At 42.6% G+C, this 11,182-nt stretch overlaps 1 protein-coding gene across 1 annotated transcript; it reads right to left on the reverse strand.

Moving 5' to 3' along the window:
* Nucleotides 1-3,390: 3,390 nt before the first annotated feature.
* Nucleotides 3,391-5,065, reverse strand: LOC308414512 (alpha-taxilin-like; the record flags this gene model as incomplete). Its single annotated transcript, XM_080909740.1, is given in 3 exon segments — nt 3,391-3,666; nt 3,668-4,726; nt 4,730-5,065. Coding segments are annotated over 3 exon segments (1,671 nt in total).
* Nucleotides 5,066-11,182: the final 6,117 nt, after the last annotated feature.

The following is an 11,182-nucleotide window of genomic DNA, read 5'->3' on the forward strand; positions in this document are numbered from 1 at the left end:
TTACCTCACACCAGTCAGAATGGCTATGATTAAAAAAAAAAAAAAAAAAAAAAACCTGTGGTGGCAGCAGATACTGAGAAGGATGTGGAGAAAGAGGAACACTCCTTCACTGTTGGTGGGGTTACAAGCTGGTACATCTAATTTGAAAATATGTCTAGTGGTTCCTCAGAAAATTGGATGAACTACTACCTGAGTACCCTGAGTACCCATATACAGCACTCCTGGACATATACCTAAATAATATTCTGGTCTTCTTTTTATAGCAGGGTCTTAATGCATATACTGCAAGGCACATTGACTAGCCACAGGGGTGCTTCTGAACAACACAGGAAGGCCTCATATGTGCTTCACTCATACATCCTTTATAATCAAGACCACGACATGTAAATGATAATGGCATTTTAGGCTGCCTGCTTGGAATGGAGCCTGATGCCCCTGGATTAAATATCAAACATCTTTCCTTTGTTTTTCCTTCTTTTAAAAATAACTTATCTTTTGTCTCTTAATGATTTGGTAACTTGGCAGGTTGTAATTTGACCTTGAGGGCACTGCTTCTTTTATTTCGATGTAGATTTGTCATTTTTTTTAAGGCAATAGACTATTCAATATGGTGTAAAATACATCAATATCAAGTCCCTGGCTGTTGTGAATACCAAAAGGAGACTGGGACGGGAAAAGAGGAAAAAAAGCTGTCAGTACAACTTCAAACAAGTGTGGGTGGAAAAGGAAAGCAATTATGGGGACAGAGGCAGCCTTCCTACCCCAGGCTGGTCAAGAAGGGCAGTTAGATGCCTGGTAATCCATTAAGACGGGAGGGGGGGCTGGAGCAGCTTTTGGCAGGCAGTAGCCCCACTGTAGACACCTGGGCAGCTCCACTGGCCTCTGGGTCAGCACTCAGTAGGACTAACATGATGGGATTAGGAAGCATTAAATAAACCATCTTTACAGAAACAACACTCTTACAGAAAGTGCCTAAGTTCTGCCCATGGTCCAAAAGCTTCATGGAAAACATCGACAGGAATGCAGCTGACATGGTGTACATGAAATTCTCACCTGGACAAGGACCTAAATATTGTTTGTATAGCTAAGGGCCCTTGGCTCTAAGCTGTACCCATTGTGGTCCTCTAAAGAAAAAGCTAACAATCTAAAACCAACACAGCTCTTGGTCCTAAAATGAGGTCATGTGCAAGGGATGTGCCCAAATGAGGAAGGCACTGGCCCTCTCAGACAGGGAACCTCCCTACTGCTGGCCCAGGCTCCTGGGCTGACTTTGGAAAGCAGAGCAGCTGCAGTGACTGTTTAGATTTGGTCAGAGGAAAGAGAAAGAGAGATTACCATCTATGTATTGCCCTGGGTGCCTACAAGTGGATGGAGGGAACAACCAAGGTTCTACTGACACACTGTAGCCTCCCAGCCAGTCACACTGAGACCCAACAACTGTATCCCCTGCACATGCTTTAAGAGGTAGCTTTAGTGAGGCAAGCCAATGTACACGGACCACAGAAGGCCCTTCCAAGGAGGCAGAAAGATGCCTTATCCTTACATCTCTGTAGCCCAAGGAGACCCATGGGTTAACAGGTAAGATCTCAGCCTGGAATACAGGCAGTGAAGCCTTACTGGAACAGGAAGAATACTGATTTCCAAGAGATGAGACCTTGGGAGAAATTCCACAGGACAACAGATCCCAGCTGGAGATGGCAAAGAAGCCTCAACACTCACATAGCTACTGGGCACCCTGAGTGAATAAAGAGACCAGGGGAGCAAGCATTTGAAATGGTAGAGCCTGTGACACGGGGAAGGGCTTACTACTTTGTAATTTCTGGACTTAAACACATGATCATTAGCACATAATGGTTTCTACCAGCCTTTTACTTTTTGGTTTTCTGACAAGGGGTACTGCTTCCTAGCCCTGCTAAGTTCTGGGATTACAGGAGTATATCACACACCCAGCTCAATATTTAATGTGAGTATGTGGGGGCTCAGAGGTTAGTTATGAAAAGATGAAGAAAACTTGCAGGATAATGCAATAGTTGAAATACAGTAAGAAGCAAAATTTCATCCAATCTTGGTGTATATGATCCACTTAGCTTATGGAAGTGGAGCCTCAGCTACCAAGACCCTGTTATTCCCGAAAGCTGCTGTGTAAACTAATACCTGACAGGTGTGCAGCAGGAACTTTAGCAGAGCTGCGAAGACAACACAGTAAAGTTGTGGGGGGATGGGGAGGGAAGGCAAATCCAGCTCCCTGCCATTATGTTGGTTCCTGGGATGTCTGTTCTTACCCTACCAGTCAGCTCAGGCAGAAGATGGTGCTAGGCAATGGCACAGAGCAGTCCTCAAAAGCTGCTCCTGAGTTGGAGGTAAGGGGGCAGGAGCAAAAAATGACCATAGGCCAAGCGGCATGTGGACCTGTGGCCCAACAAAGGCTGCATGGAGACAGTGATGGGAATTAGTGGTCCCTTCCTAGGCTGAAGCCCACAGGCAAGCTTGTGGCAAAGCCATTAGAAGCCTCTTCCCTTCTCTTAAATATCTCACCTTCCAAGCAGGATATCGTGGCACCTACATGGCAAAGGACCCTGACAGGGCAGTTCCAAGTGGGGCACTGGAGGCCAGGCACCTGGGGCCACTGCTAGAACATCCCTCTTCCTTCCTTCTTTCGAGGATTTTTAATACAAACTACTATGCAAAACAAAAATCCTCCCAAAAGAATCCTCTGGGTGACGTCTGACAATCATTGTGCAGGCTAGAGGCACCTGTGAATGATAAGGCTACTGAGGGCTGAGAAGCAACACTGGCCTGGACTGGCATTACCAGGGGGCATGTAGCCCGAGGGGACTCCTTCCACACAAGCATACCCACCACTTCTGTTCCCACAAAGGCTCTGCCAGGGACACCATTTCCAGGTTAAGAGAAGCAATGGAACCTCCAGGGGAGTGACAAGAGCCCAAATTGCCCAAGTTCTGCTTACAAAATAGAACAGTCCAGGCCTGGGTGTTTTCACTGTCATGAGCTCTGAAAAGGGCCAAGAGGGGTCTGAGCCTCAGAGTTGGGTAGGAAAATATTGGCGTCATCTGCCCTGTCAGCTTACTGTGAGGACAGCTACAGATGACAACTAAGACTCTAGTTTACAGAGTCACCAACTTCATCTGCCTACCCATCCTTCGTCAAAGTCCACAGCACACCTACAGGTGTTGTTAACTATGAGGTTTTGCACACCTGCCCCAGCCATGTAAGACTAACCCACAAAATTCAAAATTGTGAAGTGTCCGATGCCCGTCCAGGTCAGAACACTCTGGCCCCAGCACTGGGCTGCTCAGTGTGGAAGCCCTGCATGGACCAGGCCTGACTGGGCTGCTGCTCCCTTCTCAGCATGCCCAAGCACCATGATCTCTAGGCAGTGGCAGAGGTGGGCTCTCCCAGCCCTGCTTGGCCTGCTGTTTCTGTGCTCGGTGCTCCAGGGCAGCCAGAAGTGTCTGTGACCCTTGGAGAGCTGGACGGTTGAGCCCCAGGACTCTCAACACCTTGTTCCTTGGAGGCAGAAGCAGCCTCTGGCCTCCGCTCACAGCCAATGTCAGTGAGGGAGCCCTGGCCCCCAGCAGTCAGGTCCTGTACCCTCTTGTTCAGGTCATTGCGGTCTGTCTGCAGTGCTCGGCACAGCTTCTCCAAGCCGCTGGATTTTCACCTGCAGGCCTTCCAGCTCTTTGTCCCGGAGGGTTTTCTCTTCAGCCATCTCCAGCAGAGCCTTGTTGCTGCTCTCCCACTGGGATCGATACATGGTGGTTTCTTTCTCCAGCTTCTTGATCTTCTTTGTCATCTTTTCCATCTCCTGTTTGAAGGTGGTGAACACTTCACTGCTTTTGGAAAGTGTGTTCTGGAACTCCTCAAACTTCTCTGTGTAGAGGGCGAGCTGCTGCTTTAAGTGGGTCTCCTGCTGCTTCATCAGCTCGTACATCCTCTGGGACTCCACTGCTTCTTTCAGGAGAAACTCCTTCTCCCGCTGGTGCCACTCCTCTGCCTCCTTCAGCATCTCCTGGGCCTGCTGGAGCTTGGCGTCCACTAGCTGCTGCTGCAGGTCCTTATGCTTGAAGACTTTGTCGATATGCTCCTCACGAAGCTCGTATTGCTCAATCAGCTTCTTGAGCCTCTCGGCTAGTTCCATATTCTCTTGGCGCAGCTTGGAGTTTCGCTCGTTATGCTGTTCCATCTGCAGGTGAATGTCATTCAGTGTCACCTGGAAGTGTGAAGTCACCTCTTTGCGCTTCTCCTCCTCCTCACGGGCTCGCTGCACACCTTCTTCCTTTAGAGACCGGTTGTGCCGTTGTAGCTCCCGGCACAGGCTCTCAAGCTTGCTTCGGGCCAGGACAGCCTTGCTATGCTCGCCACGCAGATGATCCTTCTCCTGCACAAGCTGGCTCTGCTTCTTCTGCAGGAGTTTCATTTGCTTCTGAGAGTTCCGATGCTCTTCCAGCAGCTCAGCGTACTTCTTGCACAGTGCAGCCAGCTTCTCCTCTGGGGTACTCAGCGTGTTCAGTGTCTGCATCAGCAAAGTGATCTCCTTTCCTAGACCCTTGGCTTTCTTCTTTTCCTGTGGCCTTCGAAGGTCTCGGTCTCCAACCTCATCACTTGCTCGGATCTCTTCTGTGCCAGGCTCCCCCTTAGAAGTCTCTTTCTCGCCATTGACTACTGGAATGCCTGGTTCAGGCTCCCCATTCCTGGCTGTGTAGGTTCAGGACTTCTCTGTGTCTTCTGGCTCAGTGGGCTCACCCTGCGCTCCCTCCTGGCCTGGGGCTCCCTGATTGTTGTCCACACAGTATGTACTCAGAATGTCTTCCAACTGCCGGCTCAGCTCCTCAGAGACGTCACAGAGGGCCCCAGACTGAGCTGCTTTAGCTCCAGCCCCCTCTGTCTTCCCAGGAGCCTGGCTTGTGGAACCTTCAGCTTCCGCCCCAGGAGCTGTCTGTCTGGGCTGTCCATGGGCTCCCTCCGATCCTGCTTCCCACTGCCCCGGGATGCTCTTCGGGTTGGAGTGTTTGGCAGGCCCATTCTTTTTGTCTTGGTTCTTCATTGTGATTTCACCGCGGACGTCCAACGGCGTCCCCCACTCCGGCCGAGCACCGGAAACCTGGGTGATTTGTCATTTTCTTAAATCTTATTTCTCTTGGCATAAACCTTTGCTCCAAAGTTAAATTTCTTTTTTTCTTCTATTATTTATTCATTTTACATCCAGATCATCAACCACCCCACATCTCCTCCTGCTATAGTCTCTCTGGGCACTCCTGATCCCCCTTTCATCTGATAAGGTAGAAATCCCCAGAACTACCCAAACTTTTGCAATTTTGGGGGGTCTGGTTTGTTGGTATTGCTGTTCTTCCTATGTAATTGCAAACCCCCAGCTCTTTTAGTTTTTCCATCTTCATTTGAGTCCTGAACAATGGGTGCTATCTCTAAAGTTGTTCCCTGTCTATAACACTGTTCCTCTAACTCGGCTGTCTGGTCTGGACTTAGTAAGATAAGTGCCTTATAGTTACATTAAGCTGGGTCATCAAGCCTCCACAGGACTAAGGTACTCACCTTTCATTCATGCCAGATAAGGCAGTACTCTGCTACGTAGGCCTATGGAGCCATGGATCCCTCCATGAATATTCTTTAGCTGGTGGTTTAGTACCTGGGAGTTGTAGGGTTTGGTTGTTTGACATTGTTGTTTTTCCTATGGGGTTTCAAATGTCTTTAGTTCCTTCAGTCTTTTAACTCCTCCACTGGGGTCCCCTTGCTCAGTAAGATTGTTGGCTGAGTGTATCTGCATCTTTATTCCCCAAGCTCTGGTACAACCTCTCAGGGGACAGTTATACCAGGCTCCTGTCAGCAAGTACTTCTTTGCATCAGCAATAATGTCTGTGTTTGGTGTCTGCAAATGGGATAGATCCCTACAAGGGGCCGTTTATCACTATTTCTCTGTAGCACAACTTTAGGTCAGGTATAGGTGTTCCTTTATTATCCAGGATTGTTTTTAGCTATACAGCCCTATTTATAATAACAAGAAGCTGGAAAGAACCCAGATGTCCTTCAGTAGATGAATGGATACAAAAATCTTGGTATATTTACACAGTGGAGTACTACTCAACTATCAGAAACAATGACTTAATGAAATTCTTAAGAAAATGGATGCAACTAGACATATCATCCTGAGTGTGTTAACCCAGTCACTAAATAACAGACATAATATGCAGTCACTGATAATTGGATACTAAGCCCAGAAAGCTCTGAACACCCCAGAAAAAACTCACAGACTACATAAAGTTCAAGAAAAACAAAGGCCAAAAGAAAAAGAAAGAAAGAAAGAAAGAAAGCCATAGTCCTTCTTATGGAAAAAAATAATGTATAGCACCCTCTCAGAGTATGGTACATCTGGACCTCAAATCATTAATAATCCAAGAGCTAAGATTGCCTTGTGGCAATTTTTGTTATTCACAGATCATTATGCTTAATCTATACCCAACAATAAAACTGTTTCCATGTTATGCTCTGTCCTACATGTACTTCATACACGGTAACTAGTGGGATTGCTATGCATGCTATCAAACCTCTAAAACAATTAAGTACTGACAAAAATATTCATATGATATTATGCCAAAATGCCTTTAAAAATCTGTTAATGTATCCTTCCATTTTTTTTAAATAAAGAGCTAAGAATTAAAAAGGTTTCTATTTGTACTTTTTTCTCTTTGTTTTATTTATTTGTTTATTTATTCATTACTTATTTTTTTCTCATTTAATATATCCTGATTGCAGTTAGCCTTCTCTTCCCAGTCTCCCTCCCCACTCCCTTACCCACTTATACTTATATACTTATTTTCTTCTCTCAGAAACTAGCAGGTCTTCCAGGGATAAAAGCTAAATATCCAAGCATGGTATAAAAAACTCTAGTATGATCACACACACACACACACACACACACACACACACACACACACACACACACCATTACATCAAGGCTGAAAAGGCAACCCAGTAGGAAGGAAATGATACCAAAGGCAGTCAAAAGAGTCTAAGACAGCTCCAGTTCTCACTATTAGGTGGCCCATAAGAACATCAAGCTTAATAATCATAATATACATGCAGAGGAACTAGGCCAAATACATACAGGCTCCCAGATCTGTGAGCTCACATGAATCAAGGTCTTTTGATTCTGTGGGCCATGTTCTTGAGGTATCGATTATCCTTCTGGTTCCTCCCCAGTTTTACTGATTTTCTTTACCTGTTCAATGATATGTTCTTACATGTCATTACTTTATTTGTTTCCTCTTTAAATAGTTTTATGTGTTGGAGGTATTTTCCTGTATTTCTTTAAGGGATTTATTAATTTCCTTTTTAAAAGCCTCTATCATCATCATAATACTGGAATTGATATTATTTTGTTGTGCTTTTTTTGTGTTTAGATATCTAGGACTTGCTGTAGTAGGATAGGTATGCTCTCAATGTGTCTGTCATATTACCCTGCCTCTTGTTTGTTTGGTTCTTTCAAGGGCCTTTAGCCATCTTTAATCATTGGATATTTCTGTTATAATAAGTATTGAAAGTGGGTCTAATCGCTATGATTTTGGTGTGGTAAGCCTTTGATGAGTACACTCAATACATATGGTTCTAGATCTGTGGTCTGATGAAAGTGGGTGAAGATGTGTTGTGGTAAAGGATATGTATCTGGGATAACAGGGTGCTCCCAGAAGCTGGAGGTGTCCAAGAGGTCGTAGCAAGCAGGAAAAATGGGTGAGAGAAGGGAGTTTAACCTGTGTACTCCAGATCTGCAGGTCTGGTGAAAGTGAACTGATAAATGAAAGAATAAACAACCACTCTTGTTCTGCCAGAACATCACAAGATTGACTTTTCTGCTTCAGAGTTCACACTTAACTGAAAAGAAAACCAGAAAAAAATGAAAGAAAAAAAAGCAAAACATTCACTTGTACTTATCCATGGAAGACTAAAGAGATAAGGTAAGTTTAACAAGAGTAGTGATATATAAATAGCAAATCTATTTGTATTCCAGCAAATATTAGATTTCATAGATGATGAGTTTGCTGTTTCTAGGTGATCAAGAAAAACATAGGTATGTAAAATGCAGTATTGGGGAGCAACAGGTACAGTTTTAGTGGTATACTTATTTCAGAACAAACACATCTCCAATGAACACTTGGTCAGGAATGTTTAAGTAGCATTTTACATGATTTCAGTGGAAGCTTCTAATGTAAAGGCTTTAGGCAAACTGAAACACATGATTCAGTAAGTGAGGAGTCTCTTCACACATGAATTTTTATTATAATTTTGAATGTTAATACTTTGTTTAAACTACTTTATCTGTTTTGCATACCTTCAGGAGCAAGGGAACTTGGCTTTACTTTCATGGCCTGTCATTCAGTGAAGATAAATATTACTGCTTAATAAAAACACAAAATAGCATAGCACAGCTTTTTGCCTATACCATTTTATTTTTATAATTAGTAGCTAGCCTGAATAAGGTACTTCAAATTTGTATTGAACATTCTTATGCTCTTGTAAATAAAGAATACACCCTCATTGATGCCAGCAAAACATATGTGATGATCACACCTTATATTGTGTTATAGCTTATCACATCAAAAATGTATTTTTAGTTTATCCTTCAAGATCTTTATGGATGTATTTATCTATACTTCCTGTCTCTCACAGTGATCAGAGAGATTCTTTTATTTTTGCCAATAAAATATAGCCATTATTAGTCCCAAGTCTTAATTTTCCCTTTATTCGCCTGATAAATCTCAAATTTACTCTTTAATATGGTATTTTTCCAAATTCTTTCTGTTTTTTACCTATATAAGTAATCGAGTGTTACAGTATATTAACTGAGAAAAAGTGAAGAAATGTTTATTTGTTCCAGATAAAGACAGTACTAATGACAGAACAGAGAACTATCCCATCCAATCCCTCCTTAGTTTATTGAATTTGCTTTAAAGGGCTTGACTAAGATAGACCCATCATCAAAAAGCTAACATCGGCATGAAAAGCGTCCCAAGAATTCTACAACCATGAAACTACTTGCAGCTGTGCTTCTGATAAATTCCTTGTATTGTGTACTTTTATATGATTAGGAACTTATTAGCCTTGTCATCTTCGGAGCCTTCTGAGTGTCATAAAACTCTCTTCTCTAAGAGGTAATGTCTTAATTAAGGAGAAATACTTAACAGTATTATGTCACAACCTTAAAATTCCACATTGCAGTACTAAAGAAAATCCTGCTCTTTTCCATACATCTATTTAAATGTTCCTTTCCCATCAATCTTTTATAACATTGGGGGAAAAGTACACTGTATTATATTTTCAGCCACTCACAACCTACCTATATGCATAAACTGTTATAGTTTCTTAAAATAATTTTTTACTTTGCTATCTCCTTTATGAAATATATTTTAGAGGGACAAATAATGGCTGAACTCAATCAGTGAAATTATCTCATAAAATGTGTTTGTTATATTATCAACATAACAGTGAAGTCATAATGTGAAAACTTTTAGTAAAATTCTAAGCATATCACCATTGCCTGATTAGTAGGGTTGGATATCTTTAAGTGGGTGACCTTAATAGGGGTTCTTAGTAGTGGAGTATACAGAGCCTCAACACAAGATGTTCTGTAACCATGAAATTTTCAGTGGTTCTAGCTGGAATACCAAGCCAGCCACAAAACCTAAAACCTAAAAATATAACATCTTGACTGTTATATATGCAGGGAAATGGAGGCACACATATTATGGGAATGGCCAACTAATGACAGGTATAATTTGAGGCCCACTCCACAAAAAGGTTCCCATGCCCAACACTGTCTGGATGGCCAGGAACTGGAGATTGTATAGCCCAGAGTCCTAAGAGAGAAAAAAAAAATAAAATGACTGCTAATGATGTTTCAATATAATCACAGGTCAGCTATCGTAGAGTTATTGTCAACAGAGTCTTTCTCTGGTAGCTATGGGAGCAGACACAAAGGACCTCAAACAAATATTTAACACAGAAAGACTAAATTGGAGCTCTCCATCTAGTTCCTTCTCTTGATACTCAGGGAATACTGTGTTAGAGAGAAAGGAAGAATTGTAAAAATCAGAGGTTTCAAGGGTACCAGGAGAGAAAGGAAATCCTAATCATCTACGCAGTATTTATAGAAGCTCATAAAGAATGAACCAACAACCAGGAAGCCCGCATGGGTCTGTACTAGGTCCTTTACAAATATATTTGCCAGCTTGGTGTTTTTGTGGGACTCTAAATAGTGAGAGAGCAGGTGGTTCTAACTCTTTTGCCTGCCCAGGGGATGATTTTTCTTCTACTAGGTAGCCTCATGCAATGCTGACATGAGGGATCTTGCCTAGTTTTGTTAGAGGTTTATATGTCCTCTCTGGTTGATACCCCTGAGAACAATTTATATTTGCCATATCATGATAATTTTCAAAAGTTTTCCTTTATTTGAAGTATTTTATACTATAAATTCCATTCCATGGATGGTAGAAATTCTATATGATGAAATGGTTTGATGCTATTCATTAAAAACAATATTGTCCTAACTTCAAAGAATATATTTCTTCCAACAGAAATGTCAATTATATTATAAAAGTCATTGAAATATTATATTAATATCATTTTAAAATTATTATTATTATTATCATTATTATTAATAATTCCACTGTGTACAACACAAATTATATCCCACTTTTCAGTTACCCCTTCACAAGCTCCTAATCACACAACCTCCATCTACTCCCTCCCCTTTGCCTCTACGCAGGTGCTTCTATATCTACCCACTCTCTCCCCCAAACCCCTGCAGCATCCTCAAGGCATAATGCCTTACATTTATAAGATACTGCACTGGCTGGTTTTGTGTGTCAACTTGACACAAGCCAGTTATTACAAAGGAGCATCCTTTGAGAAATACCTCTATAAGTTCTACCTGTAAGACACATTTTTGCAATTAGTGATCAAGTGTAGAAGGGCCCATTGTGGGTGGTACCTTCCCTGGTGTGGTATTTCTGAGGTCTATAAGAAAACAAGCTGAGCAAACCAGGGTAAGCAAGCAGCGCCCCCCCACCACCACCACCAAAGTGTCTGTGGAAGTTCCTGTCTTCAAGTTCCTTCCCTGTGTGTGTTCCTGTCCTGACTTCCTTGAGTGAAT

Source organism: Micromys minutus (genome assembly GCF_963924665.1).
Source record: "Micromys minutus genome assembly, chromosome: X".
NCBI lineage: Eukaryota > Metazoa > Chordata > Mammalia > Rodentia > Muridae > Micromys > Micromys minutus.